The sequence below is a fragment of the Ostrinia nubilalis genome, chromosome 4, assembly GCF_963855985.1.
Source record: "Ostrinia nubilalis chromosome 4, ilOstNubi1.1, whole genome shotgun sequence".
In the NCBI taxonomy this organism is placed as follows: domain Eukaryota; kingdom Metazoa; phylum Arthropoda; class Insecta; order Lepidoptera; family Crambidae; genus Ostrinia; species Ostrinia nubilalis.
In genome coordinates this window covers 14,473,418-14,494,546 of record NC_087091.1, presented here as the reverse complement: position 1 = coordinate 14,494,546, position 21,129 = coordinate 14,473,418, and the positions used below count along the sequence as shown (strand labels likewise).

Genomic DNA, 21,129 nt, shown 5'->3' with positions numbered 1-21,129 from the left:
TTGATTTTGTGAATTAAATTGCTAAAATATTTTTATAGTCGTGAAAGAAAAGTGGTTCACAATGTGTTAAAGTATTTGTCGAAGAGAAATACTAAGAGTTCGGACAATATTTTCATTGAATAATGTTTCCGACAAAGGTTGTCAAATTGACTGACATGTTTATCATATAGTACAGTCAACTATGAAAATTAGCTGTGGTTTGTTTCAACTACCTATTTTAAAGTTTTTTGTCACTTTGTAAGTATTGAATTTTATGGAATTGGGAAAGAAGTACCGAGTTTGAAGCGTTCGTGAGCAGACATTGTAGTTGAATATTCAAGTTCAGAATTTGATTATTGATGAATAATAATAAAATCCTACTTGCTCGATTGATGGTTTCATTTAATTTATTTAAACCAGTTTACCTATAATATAATATTTTTTTGTTAATTTATGAAAATATTAAATTAGCCTATAATCCTGAAACCTGATACATAAAGTTAGCCTATTAATTTAATACAGGTACGACTGTACCCAGTGTTGCACTATCAAATGCAATTGACGCGCCTCTATGCCAGGGTTTTTATGTTTCTGGTCAGGCTATACTTGTCATTGTGCAATTTGTTTGTATCTTTAATAGACAGAAAAGTAAAATGGAAAATAGGAGTCCGTGCAATAGCGCATAGTGCAAAAATAAACATAACTTTGAACTGTTAATTTACATAATAATTTAGGTTAAAGTAAAGTGTTTTTACATAAGTTATTTTGGTAAAATTATTGACGTCATAATGAACTTTCATCATTAAGCTCCCATTCACCACACACCTTCTCTAATTTATTTACCTGGGGCAAATGGAAAATTTAGCTTGCACTGCCCACTACTGCCCAGTCCCAGGCTGTCCAGACTGTTTGACGTGAAGTGTAGACCATATCCTTCATTTGGGTCTGGTAAACAAGAGACGGTCGTCCTCCTGTGGTGGAGACCTTATGATGATGATGATGATGATGATGATTGATACCCAGGTGGACGGCTACGGCTTCCCGACCCTCGAGGGGCTGGTGGGGCTCTACTCTGACGGCGTGAACGAGAGAGGCTACTTCATGGCCGTGTTGGAGGCCTCACGGGAGTGCCTCATGAAGTATCACGACAAGTTCTCACGAACTGTGCCTATGGGTAAGTTCAAATCGAAAACTTTACTTATGTAGTTAATCGGACTTTTCGTTTTTGATTATTTACACCCGTATCCAAAAGAGACTCCTCTAAAGCACAACATATTTTGTCAGAAAACATAATTAGACTGAACAATTGATGACTCAAATAATGTATTTACTTAATGTATTGAAATTACTGTAAGTTTTCTATACATTTACGCTGGTATTCACAAACATTACTATGAGGTCTCACAGTGCGCATTGATGCACAGGAACCAATCACAGAGCTCTATTCAACGCTGTACGTTCGATTTGCTGCTTCACTTAAGCATCGTTTGTGAGTACGGGCGTTAGAATACAAGCTTTCAAGTGCGTAAAGGAAAAAAGCTTAAAGCAAAACATAATAGAGGAAGGCGCTGGTGGTACCTAGTAGATACAGGCCGCTACCAACCGGGCAATATGGAACTCATTGGGGAGGCGGCCTATGTTCAGCAGTGGTCGTCCTGTGACTGAAAATAATGATAATTATGATGAATGCCAAAAAATAACATTTATTTTTATTGCACTCTGAAATTGGAATGTTTACGTGTAGCTGATAACTAAAAAGTTTTATGGCTTAGTAATTTACCTATCTTTTTTTCTTTTTTTCCCCAGACAACGGACGCAACTGCGACGTGTCATTCGACATCTTCGAGTGCATCTCGGACCGCATCGGCGAGTACTGCGGCAACGCCGGGCTCTGATCGACTACCCGCATACACACGACTACCCGCACGATGCGTTGTCACGGCGACTGCAATACCAGACTTTTGAAATACCAGTAGGTAATTGAAAATGAAGGAATTTGTAAATAACTAGGCTTTGATAAAATTAAAGCTCACTTTCTTCTAATGAAGTTGACGTTAGAAAAACATATAGATAACTTTCATATATCTGAGAGATGGATTTACTTATTCATGTTTATTTATTTGAAAAATGCTTTAAAAACTTTCTTTTTTTTAAATTCTTTAATATTTCTCCTTCGTTCCCATTGTTCCATGCTATGTTTACAACGCATCGTGTGTGTATTTTCAACTGAATCATCATAATTAGGGAAGAATCACTTTCACGAGTATATCAATCATCAATGTCGAGTGAATGAAATTTCGTCACCTAAGTCTGTTATTTCTATTTTTCAAACTGAAGGTAGAGTCGTCTATCAGTGTGAACATAAAATGAGTGGATCCAGTGATAAAAGTCATGGATATCCAGTGATTGTCATTTTAACGCCCGTATTCACCATTACTATGAGGTCTCACAGTGCACGTGGACGCACAGGGTGACACGCGAACCAATCACAGAGCTCTATTCAACGCTGTGCGTTCGATTTGCTGCTTCACTTAAGCAAGCATCGTTTGTGACTACGGGCGTAAGTAAAGTACTAACTATAAATGATACTTATCTTTCTATCCAGCTAGCGAGGGATACCTACTTCATTTTACTAGGTGACATCAAATGGACTAGTATACACGACTTATTATACCACCGCAGTAAAGGTGTGATTTTCTAAAAGTAATTTTTTTTTACTGTTTCGAAGTAAGTTTTTTTGCTCGATTTATTTCTTATTAAGGCTACCTTCATTTTAAAAAGCCCAGTTACCATACAATAGCTCTCTGTTCGTATATCTCTCTATCCAAACGAGCAGAGAAAACACCTACTAATATAAGCGACCTAATTGTAAGTTGTATGTATATAGAAGGATATTAATTTACTAAATTGTGATGCTCAATAACGTTTAGTTTATGTATTTTAAGACCTTTTTTCAAAGTAAAGTTTTCATGGATTTTAGAGTCACTTTCACTAGAGCTAGAGCTCTAGGCTTTGACTCTAGCCTCTATCTAAATTCGTAGCAGATTGAATCTTGGAATCGCTTCTATAAAGATGTTTTTTATTCTTTAAATATTTGGTAAAAGGTGAAAATATTTTGGCTAGAATTGACCCCGGTATTTGTGTATTTTATAAATTAGAGGAAAAATTAACGAACTGATAGATTAATTAATTGTAACTTAGCTATAAGTTGTCTCTAATAAATTACTGTATATACTTTAACTTTATTGTTTTATTTCATCTAGTCCCTAAAATGATGATTTAACATTTCAATTCGTATTTAGTGAAAAAAGAGATAAAAAAACACATAATTTAAATGAGGACTAATCTATATTGAAAACAATAGCACACGGACTGAAGTAATCATTTTCATACCTTTAATGACTCTACGGCTCTACATTAGTTTTAATTTAAAAAAAAAGACTGTGCTCTGTATCTCTATTGAAATAATGAAAGGTAAAGTAGATCAATATAAGTACTATTGTATTGTTATCGCCACTTAATATAAAATACATATAACTAAAGAAAACTACATAGAGACAGATTTCAAACGCTTTTCACCTCAAACCATTTTCTCACCTCAACGCTTTTTCAAACCTTTTTTCAAAGTAAAGTTTTCATGGATATTAGAGTCACTTTTACTAGAGCCTTTAGCTTTGACTCTAGCCTCTATCTAAATTCGTAGCAGATTGAATCTCAGAATCGCTTCTATAAAGATGTTTTTTATTCTTTAAATATTCGGTAAAAGGTGAAATATTTTGGCTAGAATTGACCCCGGTATTTTGTGTATTTTATAAATTAGAGGAAAAATTAACGAACTGATAGATTAATTAATTGTAACTTAGCTATAAGTTGTCTCTAATAAATTACTGTATATACTTTAACTTTATTGTTTTATTTCATCCAGTCTCCAAAATGATATTCATTTCAATCTGTATTTGGTGAAAATAGAGCAAGAGTGACCACAAAAACCACATAGGTACCTAATTTAAATGAAAATATTAACTATTAAGGACTTATTTCATTTAAAATCTGTATTGAAAAGAATAGAACATAAACTGAAATATTTTTGAAATCCCCTTTATGAGTGACTCTATGAGTCTCTACGAGTACCTACATTAGTTTTAATTTAAAAAACAGTCTGCGCTTTGTATCTATATTTAAAATTATGGAAGGTAAAATAGATCAATATAAGTAGGTCGTATTTTTATCACCACTCGATATAAAATACATATAACTAAACAAAACTACCTATGTAGTATATAATCTGTCTCTATAGACAGATTTTAAAACGCCTGGTAATTTTTTGCATGCACATTCTTCAACAAGTAAAAAAGCTCTGCCTACAACGACTACAATAAAACACAATACAAACGTTTTCATAGATAGAACATAATATAACTAATATGAAAGCGGAGAAATATATTATAAAAGAAAATCACTCTTCTTTCTTTATCTGTAGGAAAATAATATATGTTTCACACCAAACAAAGCTAATTGATACTAATTTTAAGGTGATTCGAACGAAAAAGACTGAAAATACAAAAAAGTTTATCGTTTTTATCACATTAAATTCGTAATACTTAAACGTAATTTATTTATTTATTCTGCTCTTATCAGGATTTCCATTGGACCTATGGGACCTAACTTTTTAGTCCTCTAAGTACGTAACAGCCAGACAGTCATCAACTGCTTTAAAAATATTTGTTTTCAAATGAAAGGAGAGAAAAATATATACCTAGTTAATTACATTGTGGTCATCTTGGGAATCAAACCTTCAACCGTTGAATCAAGAAAGTAAACAAGTAAACTCTCTCATACTTTGCTAAATAGATAAAAAAATATATAGATAAAACAAAATATGAAGTGAATAGGCGGTACTTCATACCACCTAATGCTCACCTAACCTATTATAAGTAGGTAAGAACTTTACTAGGTAAATACCTCGGAATTCCCACCCGAATAAGTTTGATACTTACCTAAGGTCACACAGTATCAAAATGTCACAATCTTAAGCAAATTTTAATAATTATTCATTATGATTCGTCTCCCACGACGTTTTTGTTTCCTGATACAGTCATCTAGTGATTAACCATTATCTGATATCATTTGCATGCTAAACTAAGTTCATTGTTTAGCTGGTTAGATTTGCCCCTTTTTTAGATATTCACCCAGCATTTTGCTGTTTTTTTCTATCTGAACAATAAGAAAAGGATATGACGTTGAATGCCCTTTGCCCTTTGGTAAACTGGCTTTACTTATAGAGTCCATTTATAACCGTTTCAGACTATTTTTACATGAAATCTTTTACCAAAAAATCTTTTATGAATTTCAGCGGACAAAACATACGATTGTTCATTCGATAATTTAGTGTCTACGTTGACATGACAATGAGTTGTTTGTTGATTTTAGTAACTCTTCTACTTAAATACTAAGTAAGTACCTACTTACGTACGTACATAAAGCCGGCAGCTACACACAAATTACCTCAACTTTGATAAAATTCCAGGAAATTGTACAAAAGGGGTATAAGGCTATTTAAATTACCACAGAGGATTTAATAGAAATAACATATAACTCAAAAGCAAGACTTTAATTTACTGAAAATAGCCTGCACATCAAAAAATATTTATCTTTCACCTGAAAAGTATGCCTAAATTGTAAACATGCGGCCAACTCCATGACCTCATTCTAATCTCTTCAAGAACAAAAATAAATAAATAAAAAAATAAAAAAACGTTTATTGCTTTTTACACATAAAAGGAATTACAAGAAATAAAGTTACATTATAAGCTTAAAATAACTTTTATACTCTGGCTCGTTTCTAACATTCATTTTAAAACATTACCTTTATCTGGCAGTACTTCTGTTATTGCACTACGTCATCACTCACAATAATTGCTAATTACCAATTTTCGGAAGCCCCCAGCTTCCTCATCAAAGCATGTGATAGTGAGCAGCAAGTGATACCCATCTTACATTGTCTGTCGTCCCACGACCTCTGGTGGCACATGCTGGCTGCACATTCAATTGTATTTACGATAAGGTATTTACGTTGGTAAAGCCATTCATTACAAACGTAGGCTTTTAGGGTTATTTTGAAGTGGATACTGTGATTGATGTGCTGGTTAAGATCTAGCAGCGAGCCTGCAAACGTTTGCACCTGCACCATTAAAAAATGTAAAAAAAAAACTTGTAAAAACAAGAAAAACAATAGGATTTTTTCTCGACTATTGCGTTGGAAAAGCTTTCATACTCTACCTGGTTGAAAAGTAACATACCTTATTAGTACCTAAGTAGAAGTACCTAGGTGTACTTAGAAAATAAAATAATTTGAGACAATGGTAAATTGCGTAAGAATTTTTATATTTCATGCATTTTGTATTCTTTGTTTGCATGATGAGAGCATGTTTTGAACTTAAAGACAATTGGTTTTTCCATAAACTACGTCAAATCCGGGAGCAAGTTTTTCATTTTGAGAAGTTTTCCAGGTTTTTATCTACTGAGATTACCTATAAGATAGCTTTGTCTTAATTAAGACAGGATATGATATTCTACACGTGGATTCTTTACGTAAGAAAAGTAAATCAAAGAACAGGATCTTCTTACCTATTATAACAACATCCTAACATATTTTTCACTTTAATTTGAACCGGCATATTACTCGTAGGCCTCCTACCTCCCTCCCTCCTCCTTCTAGGTGGACCGATGATCTGGTGAAGGTCGCGAGAAGAGCCTGGACGCGGGCAGCGCAGGACCGTCCACTGTGGAGAGGAGGCCTTTGTCCAGCAGTGGACGTCATTTGGCTGAAACGAACGAACGAACTTCCCTCAAGTTTGAATTCAGTACCAAAATATTTAAAAACTTTCTCGAACCAAAAGTGGGCATAAAAACGCCACAAATCGGCCGATAGGTCCGCGTTCGACGCGCGCGCACCCACCGTGAAGATGCGAGATGCCCTTCGGCCATTGTTGGCCCTCTGTCCTCCGCTCCCTCCTCGTTAGTATGTCTTTGGACATCGCTTCGGCGGATTTGAATCCCTCAGAGGCCAGGTCGGCCTCGAATATTGAGATTACTTGCGAAAATTGTTGATACCGACTGTTTGTTCTACCAAATCATGCGCTGATGAAGAATCAAAACACCACATTTTGGAAGAGTAGAGAAGGACTGTGTGGGACATTGTATTATTCCGGATAGCTTCTACTTAATTTATTTTTATCACTATAATAAGGTTTCAAGACTCTATTGGACTCTAATCTGTCCAGCGAGTCCAACGAGCGCAATGGCTAATAACCACAACAAAATACATACTCAAGACTCAATATTTCAGTACAAGATCCCTATCAATGTAAAACGTTTAGCTAGAATATAACTCTAGTAGTGCCTACATAGTCCAGTCAATAAAGCATTATAGATAGAAATCCGTGGAACACACTTTCTGACTTCGGGACTTTATTTAGACTAGTTAGGAGGTGAACATAGCAAAAGTCCCCGCAGAAACAGTTATAAATAGGAGTTTAAGGGATGAACTGCATTACCTTCCCTACTTATATTCAAGCAGATTTAATTTTACCTTATGGTAGAGTCTGTAGGCATGTACGAATCTTTACACATCCTCACACCTAGCTACAGGAAGCAATGTATAATAATTAGTTAATTACTGACAATACCTACCCCACAATTATAACCAGCTAAACGCATTCAAATGATCTCTAATTACATTTAAACATCGATCTAATCTACAACAATAAGTAAGTGCGAAGTGTTCTTACGCCCGTATTCACAAACGATACTGAGTGAAGCAGTAAATCGAACGCACAGCGTTGTATAGAGCTTTGTGATTGGTTCGTGTGTCACCCTGTACGTCCACGCGCACTGTGAGACCTCATAGTAATGTTTGTGAACTAATATAAGGGCGTTATAGTCTTATATTAGTACCAGATGAGTTGCTTATCATCTCCAATCGCTCATATTTCTTGATGTGGCAACTTCCGAGGCACCCCCCATTCAATGTAAAGAAGGGACGGTTGGCTGGGCGTACGTGTACATGATATTGAATTCGTATTGACCCCTTGACCCGTTTGAGGAGTGATGGTATCTTCACAGCAAACGATTTGGATCCGGTTTGTTGAAAACTTGAAAAAAATTGTTAGGATTTGAGGTCCTACTATAAACAAATTACCCATCTTCTGAGATTTACCGTACACTACACTGTGGTGCTTTAGATTATTTTGGCTACACAGGAGTTGCAGCGGTGGGAACGAGAAGCGTAAATATTATAGTAGTCCCATGTCACTTTAGATAAAAACAAAATATTTTCAGTAACAAAACAAAGCGAAACCACATAATAGTAAATATTAAGGGTGTATTTACATACATCACATATTTGACTGAAATATAGAGTTAGGGCGTGTATTTAGATTTAAGCACAATTTAAGAGCTTAACTTTACATGTCTGATAACTTTTTTACAGTGCGAGCAATTTTACATGAAAATGCTATTGATGGGATCTTATTAAGTGCTTACCTACTTATTTTTCTAGCGTAGCTTATTTTTATTCATTTCATTGAATTTGTTTATGCGACAATACAACTTTCATCCTATTTAATCACCTTCTTCTTCTTATTCGTTACGCTCTTGGCAGAGCGGTCGTGGTCACGTTGAGGCATTTGTTCACATCGGTTGGCGTTGTTCACATTTAATCACCTGAAAAAACTGAAATGACTTATGATTTTTCAATACTATCATATACCTCACCAGAATAATCAGGCCATAGGAACTCAGGTACCATATCGACCGATTGTCCGACTTTCGTATCACGCATCTTTGGTAAAACCACCTAATATATCGCGCCACAAACAATGGCAGCCTGGAAGGACACATGCTAATGCACGCTACTGATGCCCAGTATTTCTAGACCTCTGAGAGGTGAGGAGGATGTTGAGAGGATCCTAACAACGGGGGGTCTGGAGGCGAGGAAGTTTCACATCTCAGTGAGTACAATTCGACACTATAATATGCGATGACCGCACCGGAACGAGCTTCGGTTTGTGTGTGCACATTGTGCTACGAGATTTTTTGAATATCGCTGGATCGATGAGGATCCATACCTTGAAATAGGTAGCTATATTACCTGGTTTAGGTACAGCATTTCATTTCAGCACATACTTAAAAAGTTACTTACTCACAAATCCATCATAATCATAAAATGTATAAACAACCGTGATAAGAAAAGACATTATATCATTTTACCTATGTAATAGAGTGTGAAAGATAAATTAGTAAAAGCATTATGTACTGTACACCTAGCATTGTCTCGAGAGCTCATAGATTATTTTCATAACAATTTCCATTTGGAAAATTCGTATAGTTAATTGGAATTAGTGCAATTGATTCTAGATGCCCCGTACAATGGAAACTCGCATAACTAAAGGTCTCTCGTCAGAATAAGACATTTATTACAGCATTGTGCTGCATCCACAAGGCTCGACGGACAACGGACAGACGGACAAGGAAGTGGAACAAACGCCGGACGCGAAAATTAATTATGTCGATAATGAACAGTATGAACATCTTAATGGATATTGGAGGGGCATTATTCGCGCTCATCAGTGTCTTGTAATTAACGCAACGGTGTAACGAGCTGATGATAAAGCTGCAGTGGAATGAATCTGAATATGGTAAAGTGGTATTTGACCACGAGCGGGATGACTTAGGTGACATTTCATCCGAGAAAATCTGATCCGCGGATGAGTTATTGTCGCCCTTTCAAATTTGTTAGGTGTCAAATCTTACGCAAAATATTTATCTACGGATGAAACGTCACCGTTTCTAACTACAAGGTGGACCGACGACATCGAAAAGGTAGCAGGGAAGCGCTGGACGCAGGCCGCTACCAATCGATCAACATGGAAAGCATTGACACCAGGCCTATGTTCAGCAGTGGACGTCCTATGGCTGAAATGATGATGATGATGATGAATATATTTCGGATGAGACGACACTCCCAAGTTAGAAAAGATGACCTTTCATGCGAAGATTTTCATCATTTTGCGGATGATTCGACAACTTATGCGCGGATGAAGTTTTTTCGGATGAAATGTCACCTAAGTCGCGGGACGTGGGCCCGCCCATCTTAATCATTTCAGTCACATGATGTCCACTGTTGAACGTTTAAAGCCTCCCCCAATGATTTCCAGATTGGCCCGTTGGTGGTACACATTATTAGGTCTCTAATAGCAGAGGGAGCTGCTTCTAGTAAAAAAAAATATTTTTATGCAGTTGGCCAAGCCTATTATTCGTGTAGCGAAAAATACAATCGAATGAGAGCTCTACATTAGAATAAAAGTCTAACACTAGATATCATAGTAGATAGTAGATACTGTACAATGTACAATGCTTAGATGGGTTCAACCGAATTAGAAATTAAATCCGACCTTATAAAATATAAGTTTATAATTCCCATGAGCTTTAACCCTCATTCACGCTCTCTAGCTCGATGAAGTTACGATTTAAGAAAACTCTCCAGCTGAAGCTGGTATGACAAGCCGAAGACATGGTAAAATGGCGCGATTTAGGAGAAATCTATTTCCAGCAGTTGACCCCTATAGAGGAGGAGGTTGGGAGGTCAGGTTCAGCAGTGGACGACCGGTGGCTGAAATGATGATGAGACGTATAATGTATACGATGATGACGACCTATAGGCTAATGTAGACGAGGTTTAGAGGTAAAGTTCAACCATTTGGTTTATATAGGTAATTAGTTAATGAAGAAATATGTGTGAAGAACGAATATGATTTTTTTTCTTACCTAAAACTGGGTTTACCTAAGTAGGTGTCACGACTAATTACTGTACTTATTTCAAGCTGTTAATACGTCAGATAGATAAATGACTGTTTAGTACCGCCTAATCCCGTCTGCCCCCATCAAAGGCATCTGAACACTACCAACTAACTAGGCAAGTTCCCCATTAAACTCTCTTTAACGAAGTTCGTTTACTACGTTACGTTAAACGATTCATTCAATTGTTACACTAATGATCCAAAAAGATGCAAATGTTGGTGGCGTGTTCCTGGTACAGCACAGAGGATGTGGTGGCCCTCGTATCTCAGGCGCCTGCATCTCTATGCGCTTGCGCACACTGGAAGATAAGCTACCTAGCGTTGATGGCGCTATGAAATCTTTATTAATGAAATTAGATCTACGAGTAAATATTGGCAAAAAATTAAATATCGTTTTTTCATGAAAGTAATTTGAATTGATTGTTTATTGATGCCTTTATTAACGTAGTGACAAATCAAAAGTAGGTACCTACAGTAAGAAAATTCGTAAGTAACTACCTCTTTAAGAGCCATTTTACATTTTCGTGCGAATTTCTAAGATTTTGGAAGCATGAATTACTATCTTAAGCAACACCCAGAGATTATTTAATAACTGCGAAAGATAGGTCAATCCTTGTTGTTGACCATTAATGAAACGGATTTACTAAAACTCTTTTGCTTAATTCACAGTGCCCCATCTCCCACAACCATTTTACGAAAAAATTGCCGCAGACTCATTTTCAAAGTCCTGTATCTATTATTTATGCTCATATAATAAGCTTAAAAATATATAGTAATCATCGGACATATATTCTTGTAGTCCATTAATGAAATAGATTCTTGAATTTCATTACCATTATTGAGTAAAATCTAAAAATAATTTGGCAAATTTGAAGATTAACGTCACATTTTGATCGTGGTTTTTGGTTTAAAAACACAGCATAAACTGCAATAAAAGTATCCCAAAATAAAGAATATTCATTGTAGAATTAATTTCTACAGTTATTGTTTAAATATTAGTAACCACTTTGTCAAAATATTGATGTGAATATCAGTATAAATTACAATGCGCAAGCCGACATCGATTAGTATGGCGCGAGCGCCCGTCAAGGCAGGACCTGTGTCATTTTTCCCGCCGTGACGTTTACGTGCGTTCGTGTCGTAAAGCGGTGATTTGTACGGCGACCAAATACATTTGATACTATGCCGAGAGGCTGTTTCGAGTCGGCCGGCCGAGCAGAAATTGAAATGATGAATTTTAATTTCTTTGACGGATCTGGGTGTAACTATGTATAATATGTAGGTACCATGTATTTAATTTAATAAATAAATTATAAAAAAGTATATCCATTATGATAGCACCCTTAACACAAGCATATTGGTTGCCTACTTTTGGACTAGATGGCGCTGTGAAATTGTCCAAAGATTTGTTTATTTATTTATCCGCTTTGAGTTTTGTTTCGTGAAGAAGAAAAAGAAGCGTTTTGTTTTGTTGTTAAATCTATACTAATAAAAGAGGAAAGATTTAATTGTTTGTTTGTTTGTTTGGAGGCAATAGGCTCCGAAAAAAATTTCTTTCACGATTTAGAATCCTAATTTTTTTCTATGTAGGCTATAAAATATTTTCAAAAACTTTAGTCCAAAATCTTTGATAAAATTCGACGTTTAATAAATAAATTAGATAACATGTTAATACTTTTTTTTCAGTACGATTTTAGTACTTGTTTTTCAGAAATTCTACGATTTAACTAAACTTCTAAAGTGTTTATATTTTATGCATAATTTATTAACTTCTAAAATATACATATATCCTATTGATAGATGACATGCTTCGTATTTTATTAAAATTATTACCTGACTAGGTTAAAAAGGTGTGGAATGTTATTTTGGAGATAACTTGGTTCCATAGAAATATAGAGAGATGCTAAGTAATGCGCTGAGTTCGAAACCACTCGAAACTCAGTGTCGTATTAGAAATTCACACACACAAAGAAATCAAATTATGTGCTCATTATCCATTGCGGTATCAGTATTCAACGTTCGAATAATCTTTAGTACTATGCAAGCAATATAAACTGTTTACATAATTACGTCGCTACTGTCATCATTGCTTTCACAAGCAATATGTTCAAATTTGTCCCTTGTCACATTTCCCTTTAGTTTCTGTGATCTGTGCTTGTTTCTAAGTTGATATCAAAGAAATATTCCTTAGTACTTTTGATTTAAATTTTTTTTTTTTTATTTTGACACGTGTTTGAAAAATCAAGGTCAGATTACAATAAAATAACAAGTGAAAACGTAACATTGCATTGCAACTCGCAATTTCGCAATATTGATGAGGAGATTCCATTGGAAAGTCTGTATTCATTCCTAGGATTCCCCTAACACCATCAAATTCAAGAGAATTCAAGAGAGTGCAGTTTCCCATCTCATGCTTAGGGACCACGGTTTAAAATAGTGTGGTTGCATAGAGCCTGCAACGGGCAACCGCGTGCGCAGCTGCTCATACTAATTTTCGATACAAAAGTAAGTGTTGGCGCCCTCACGAGTTTTAGCGGAGTTCTATATGGTAGCGGGAGTAGACTTAATGGAAATCTATGCTTCTCCGACGACCAGTTGTATGTGGAATACTCCAGAGTATGCGCAACAATAGCCTGGTGATTTTAGCACCTGAAGGAAAAAAAACAAAAAAACATTGTTTACAAAGAAATCTGCGGCAGGTGTAGTGTTTTAATTTTGTTTTAGAAAGATCTCATAATTTTGTAAGTATTCAAATATTTAAACATAATAATTTGTAGATTTTATATCAAAAAATATAATTATTTAACAAAATTAATTTTCTTAGAATATTTTAATTCTATTAGAACCATTTTCCACTTCATCGCAGAAGAAGTCGCGGGCAAAAAGCTAGTATGAAATATGTAGTATTGCCCGCGGCTTCACCCGCTTGAAATTTAGTTTGTCACAGATCGTCATAAATTATAGCCTATACATTGTTATTCTGGTCGACGCCTGGGATGGATGAGCGTCGCTGTCGCTGGCGACAGGGTCTTCTGGTTCAGGGTTCATGGCGTAGGTCTCAGTCAAAATGAAATTCACTCGTAGAAATTAATAAACTCAGTGTATTCACGAAAATGATTACACACAGCACTAGAGTCGTATCGGAACTGAGTGAACCAAAGGTCTTGCGATAGGAACGTCCGACCCGAGTGATAGTTGAACACAGACTGCCTAGTGCTGCTGTACTGTACTGTAAAGTTTCATCAAAATCTGTTCAGTAGTTTTTGCGTGAAAGTGTAACAAACACCCAGACATCCACACAAACTTTCGTATTTATAATATTAGTAAGACTAGTTAGAAGTAAGATAGTAAGATGAATTATTTTAGTTATTTGTTTACTTATAATAATATTTATTTATTTATTTCTTAGCTCTGTCTGATAATGGATCTGGAGGAGATGCAATGGCCACCTCCGTAACAAAACAATAGAACCCTATGGAGTTTGGGCTTGTGTGATTCGCCTTGACGAATAGTTCGTATCCAGGGTCCGATGATGGAGCTGTAAGGGGGCAGATTTTTTTTTCACTATGTGACTATCTTTATTTTGTACTTAATATATATTTTACATATTATACCTATTCGTGTTTCATTATTCGTATCCAGGGTCCGATGATGGAGCTGTAAGGGGGCAGATTTTTTTTTCACTATGTGACTGTCTTTATTTTGTACTTAATATATATTTTACATATTATACCTATTCGTGTTTCATTATGAATCGAAATATAAAAGACTTAATAAACTCTATTAAAAATTTAAATTAATTAATCAAGTTTGAATACCTCATTCTACCTTAAAATTAATAACTTAAATCAAGTCTTAATACGGTCACGGCTCAAGATTTTTTTGTCCATTTCAGCGTTCTTTTTACTCTTTTGACGTTGCGTTGACAGCTTTTACCTAAATTCGCGCGGAATATTTTTGTGAAATGGCTCTTAATGAACACCCAAGCAATTCCTCTAATCAAGGTAAAATAATTTAAGACATTTGATCCACAAAGATAAGTCCTAAATGACTCGAACTGCTTACGAGTAGTCCATTAGCCTTTTTTTCAGCTGGGAAATGCTTTGCACAAGCCCTGTGGCCGTTGCCATCTGTCATGGGTTATGTAGTAGGACTCTCCCCTAAAACCCAGGAGCCGCAAGCGAGTATTATTCTAAAATCGGACATTCGTCCGCAGCTAAGCGCACTAGCCTAGCATTTTCAAAAATCTCCTCGCTCGCTGTTTATCACAGCCCTATTATTAATAACAATGACGTCCGGTCGTTTTCACGCGGCATGACTCCGCTGGGCGCTCATTTTTAGCGCCATATATAAGAGGGGGCTTTGTTTTTTACCAGCATAGTCATACCTTGACTTCTGACAGTGCAGTGTTCAGTGCACAGTGGCAAAATGTTTTGGACTTGTGTGCTTGTAGTGTGTGTGTGCGGGGTAGCAAGGACTCAGGTCATCCCTGGCAAGTCCAGGACCAACGATGGTGATTACAATACTGTGAATACGGATGGATCGTTCGATTTTGGGTAATTGCGAGCTTTTTTATCTATAGCTTACAGAAGTGATAAAGGTTTAAATTTATAGGTAGTTTAGTTTTCAGAAGTGATAGCATGATAACCTTACAATTGGTGAAATTGTTGGGAATTATTTCAAGTGTTATATTATAGATTAATTTAATTGGTGAAATGATTTGGGAATTATTTCAAGTTTTTTAATTAAGTTGTTGATCTATATTTTAGTGTAAATATTCGAGATCATTAAATTATTAAGTATAATAATTATTAGACTAAAGTGGTTATTATAATTTAGATTTCAATATTTTGTAATAAGGTCATTGATCCTATTCTAATTTAATTGCCTAAACAGTTATATGATAATATTTACTCCATGTAAATAAGTAAATTCCAATTTAATTGGATGTTATTAAATTTTTATTAAAATTTGAATCAGCAGTTAATACTCAACTAAAAGATTCTTAATTCCACAAAATTATGTCAGATTTTCCATTTCAATGAATAAAAATCCGTGTGTCTCTTTTAACTCTATAAATGAAAAATTTAATGTTATTTTGCTAAGTATTATTTTAGCGTTACATAATTTTAACTTCATTGCTTTGTAACTCATAACAATTGGTGATCTAGGTACACAAACAAAGACCGAGGTCAGAGCTACCACCTGTCCCACGGCAACGCGAACGGCGTGGTGGGAGGCAGGTTCGGAGCCCGAGACCCTGCCACTGACACCGTCAAGGAGACCGTCTACACTGCTGGGCCTAGGGGGTGAGCCATCATCGTTATTATTGCAGCCTGTAGCATCCCACTGCTGGACGTAAGCAAACAAAGTTGCGTTCTTTGTTCTTTTCAACCAGCGCAATCAGATTCTTCTTCAGGTTGTCGATTGAAGCGCCTATACCACGTTTGTCAGTTTCTATTCCAAAACCTAAGACTTGACATTCTGGTTTTTGCCCAAAATGGAACAATAAGAGCAAACGTTATTAAAATTGGTATAAGTTCCACTCTAGCCCACAGAGGTTAACCCCAAGCGTGTGTGGCTCAGGCCATACTCCACTATGTTGGTCTAGTGTGAAAAGGTCAAATTAGTGTAGGTGTAAGGTAAGTCGCCAATCTAGCTGTCAGACTTTGGTGATTGCCAAGCACTGCCACCACTTAGCTGCATGTTGCTCATTAAAGAAAAATCAATCTCACCTTCCAGTTTTCGCGCAAAGGGCCCAAACGTGCACAGAAAAATGGACCTGGACCAGCGCCCCCGGGGGCCCATCGGCAACAAAGACGACCCTTACTTCGACCCCAACGAGGACCCCAGCTACGGCTTCAAGTTCGAGACAAGGACCTACTCAAAAAACGAGAATGCAGACAGCAGAGGCGATGTCAAAGGTGAGATGTAGTTTTTAACTACTTAATTAGACGCCTACATAATCACTTCTAGAGACAATGAGCCATGTTTTAAATAACGATTTTCGTACCTAGACACCACCTACCTGGCCATAGGAGTACGTTCGTTCGTTTGTTTCACACAAATGACGTCCACTGCTGGACAAAGGCCTCTCCCAATATTTTCCATAATGAACGGTCCAGCGCTGCCCGCATCCAGCTAGTAGGAGGCCTGCCCACGCAACGTCTTCCAGCCCGTGGAGTACGTAGTATCCTGGCAAAAATGATGACCATGAAATGATGACCAATACACCGTAAGGATTCTGTGGTGTATTACTTATTCTTACACGGAAGACATGGTCATCAATGATTACCTGCCTTATCTTTTAGTAGATGCAAGTAATATCTAAATGTTAAAATAATACTTAAGTAGGTACATGCACTTGCACATACCTTGTCACTTCCACAATCCAATGGTAACTAATTATGTTGAAATCCAACAAACTGTTTTGGCTGCAGAATGTAGTTCCGAAGAAATAGGTACATATGCTTGAAAAAATAACATGCATCAAACTTAGTAGGTACAGTCAGCGTCAAATAGTTCGTGACACCCGAAGTAGCCAATAAGTTCGCAACACGTCTTTATTACAATGGGAATAAGGTTGTATTATCAACTATTATTAACTGTATTTAAAATAAACCAAGTGAGTTCAGGGTCATACAACACAAGACAATAAATTTTAGACATATTCCTATAAAGATGCAGATGCGGATAAACGAATATCTACATTGGCAATTATAAAAGCCATGAATATTTCACAGCGCAATAAAATATTGTGTGACTTGAGAAAAACCATGACAATGGCTAGTAAGATCTTATAAACAGGTGGAAATCACTTCGTATCTTAACAAGATTTGTTTACCTATGTCTCTATTAACCGTCTGTACCAGAGTCGATGTGACGTCACGGCAGCCAGGTGCGCAGTTAACTCGACCCCTTGTGAAAACACGATTATGCTTCATAAGGCCACAAATCTTTACCTGGCGCAGAAGGTGGATAGGTACGCCCATCTTCCCTTTGGGCCCACCTCATGGAGGCGTGTGACTAAAAACTATGATTTACCACCCTAGTGTTCAATACCACTCAAGTAACCCGCACTAATTTTAACTCTTTTCTTCAAGGCCACTACTCCTTCGTCGACGACGTGGGCGAAAGACACGATGTCTCGTACATAGCCGGTCGAGACACAGGCTTTCACGTCTCTTCTGCGCACCCAGACAGTCCCAGCATCATCGGGTCTCCGTTCCACCGCGCGCCGCTGGTCAGGGGTGAGGCCAAGCCTAGGGGGAGGACTGCTGTGCAGAGGGGGCTTGATGGATCCTACAGGTACCTACTGATCAATGTCACCTAGTGTAGATATCTACTATCTGACCTTCGATTCTTTCATGATACTCGTATTATTCTACTATCAAACCGGCTGCAAGACAAAAACATTGCAGTAGCACTTGACCTTAGATAACCATGCTTGGTTAAGCTGGGTTAACATTAAAGATATTCTATGTGGCAATCTTAATGATTCTATCCTCTAGCAGAACTCCATCAGATAGTTAATCAATAAATACCAACCAATTGGAGAAGAACATAACAAAAACTACTTTAAAAATTGCAAATACAGTAGGGTACCTACATACCTTGAAAATGTTATTTTTTGATCTCGTTTTTCTTAACTGAAACCTCCCTGGTGTAAATGGGTCATCCTCATCACTCCTGATACTTTGCAATGTTTTTAATTAAGTTGTTTTTCGTCTGTAATTAAGCCAGAATTTATTATCTAGATAATTAAACAGGTAACTGAAATTAGACAAGTTATATTTTGTAACTTTTTATGCAGATTTATATCAGCTGGCCCAGACCAGAGAAGAACTGAGAGCAGTGATTCACACGGAAACGTCAGGGGATCCTACACGTTCTTAGATGACAAAGGAGTTCAAAGGTAAACATTGTTAACACCTAATGGAAAATAGACCTACAAAAGATTAGCTTACCTGGTTGGCGATTTACTTCTGATACTTCTATAAATACCTAGTAAAATTCATTTCTAGAACTGTCAACTACATCGCTGGCCCAGGAATTGGATATCGCATAGTGAAGAACAGCAAGGACCCTTACATCCCACCATTCTTCCCGACGATCCCTAGCGCGTACGACCCAGACTTCGTGAATGCGGCAGGCTCAACCAACTTCTCGCCTGATGACAGCGGAACCGATGATGTGTTCAAAGGTAACCATTTTGATCCGGCTCGAAGGACCAAATACTATATGCTTCACACACAGCTAACAATGGTTTGGGCTTGCTGATCCCATAATGGTTTTACTAACTTTTAACACAGCAAAATTCTCACAGTTGTTGTATCTCACCGTAGGTCCGGATGGCACAGCTGCGTCGGGACACGTAAAACCACCTCCCTTCCCAAGCAGCGACAAAGACAGGCCAAGTAGTAAACCCAGTTCTGAGCCCACTGGGCCTGCCCCTAGTGGTTCGGACACCTTCAGTGGTTCAGACAGCTTCGGTGGATCCGATAGTTTCAGCGGATCAGACAGTTTCAATGGGCCAGCCAGCCCTAGCGGGTCTAGTGAGGCCGATCCTGATAGTCCACCAGACAGTGGGTATCAAAGCCCCACGTTCCCGCAAGGTAGTGGTACGGATGATATAACGTATGTTGATGAAGACATCTCGAATTTCGGAGGCGCCAAGCCAACAAAAGGACCAGGTGACGAATAGCACGGATCACGGCAAGGTGATTGACGCTTGTGATCTTGTTCCGTAACTCCATAACCGTACGACTGATTTTACTGACGCTAAAGAAAGAAAGATCGCAGGCGCTCGTGGGCCTCTTTGTTTTAAAGACGCCTCTACGGTTAGAAACAAGGTCACAGCCGATCCACTTGCTAGAAGTTGAAGAGTTGCACTGTAGAACTATTTAAAAGTTAGTTTTAATAAAAAAATTGCTTGAATGCAATAAACATGTTCACAAGCAAATTGGTTTTTATTACACCAACACCTTACGGCACCTCGCACATCGCTGTCAGCACCGCATAAGAATATAGAAGTGATTGCATATTACAGGCAAACCAGGACGCCCGAGCAAGCCTTATAGGCCGACGAAGAAGCCTTATGTGCCACTTAAACCTTTCGAGACGAATAATAACGATGACAACGGAGCTTTCGATGCCGGGAAAGGTGAAAATAACGGTCCCCAATTCGCTATAGGATTTAACATACACCACTCGAAACCTGGTACGACTATTATAAGAAACATAGGCAGAGATTATTTCGGCGTGCCTCCGGGAGTGTCGGTTAGAGCACACGTGCAAAGCATCGACCTATATCCCTTTGATTCCAAGCCCATATCTCCCTCTGAAGCGCTAGAAAAGGACAAAACATAACGTTAGCCACGCTGTAACTTAAGTTATTTAACAACACTTACTGTAATATTATGTAATAAGATGTAAATGAGAGGACATTAAATAAGGCTTATTTTTAACGAATAAAGATGTAATTCAGTATTTAATTGTTGCGTTTGATTCTGCAGTAAGAATAAGAAAATGTTAATAAACTAGTAATATTATTAGTCGTTTAGTACGTTATCATGAATAATGACATAAATAGGTTTTTATAAAAAATCGCCCATTTGCGACGACACTGTGACATCTCGACATATACGATTTTTTGTTTTACCGAAATTCTGAACCGCGATCTTGCGTTCTTTTATCTCCAAAAACAGGGTATTTGTTACTCCAAAAACAACAATACTATGAGAGAAAGAGACAAAATATTACGTTATAGCGCTGGCTCGTTCGGCGATCTAGTTGGCTTCGACACTGTGACAGTTCAGTTGCCACCTGCGCTTTGAGATGTGAGGTGCTCTTCGTTTTTAAGAAAAACGTGACATCTCGAGGATACCGCGGTATTGATGACAAAGGTAAGTTTTTAAAATATTTTTATTTTATTCGACAATGTGGCACGTCATACTTATCACAGTGTTCTTCTAAAACAAAAAGCAAAGTAAAAGATAAATTATTTATATGTCACGTTATTCTTGTAAGAAAATCGAAGTATCATCGGGACATCTTAACTAGTAACGTTGTAGATGATGAAAATTTTTCCTATATTGGAAATATGTTGTAGGTCATTTGTTGATGTTCTGTTATTGCAGAATACATGTTATTGAAATTAAATGGTATATCTACTTGTCACGTTGTATACGCTAAACAGTAATACTAAACTCCAGATATCATTACAGATGGGGACTAGCAATGCAAAAAAGCAAAGGTTAACATTTGTGGCGATGCACTGCCTGAAGGAATT

At 37.1% G+C, this 21,129-nt stretch overlaps 2 protein-coding genes across 2 annotated transcripts in view; both read left to right on the top strand.

The window, feature by feature from the left end:
- The window catches only part of LOC135071228 (general odorant-binding protein 70), a 29,408-nt gene extending 26,189 nt beyond the window's left edge, over positions 1 to 3,219 (top strand). Inside the window, exons 5-6 of the mRNA XM_063965011.1 lie at positions 1,003 to 1,153; positions 1,786 to 3,219. Coding sequence (XP_063821081.1) covers positions 1,003 to 1,153; positions 1,786 to 1,874 — 240 coding nt within the window. The 3' untranslated portion in view covers positions 1,875 to 3,219. The remainder of the gene's footprint in view (positions 1 to 1,002; positions 1,154 to 1,785) is intronic.
- A 12,012-nt stretch (positions 3,220 to 15,231) lies between these two features.
- On the top strand, positions 15,232 to 20,311 carry LOC135071538 (uncharacterized). The gene is made up of 8 exons (XM_063965315.1): positions 15,232 to 15,394; positions 16,010 to 16,147; positions 16,581 to 16,762; positions 17,942 to 18,146; positions 18,652 to 18,753; positions 18,863 to 19,041; positions 19,184 to 19,531; positions 19,888 to 20,311. Exons 1-8 carry the CDS (start codon positions 15,267 to 15,269, stop codon positions 20,205 to 20,207), a joined length of 1,602 nt encoding a protein of 533 aa, XP_063821385.1. The 5' UTR covers positions 15,232 to 15,266; the 3' UTR covers positions 20,208 to 20,311.
- The last annotated feature ends 818 nt before the right edge of the window (positions 20,312 to 21,129 follow it).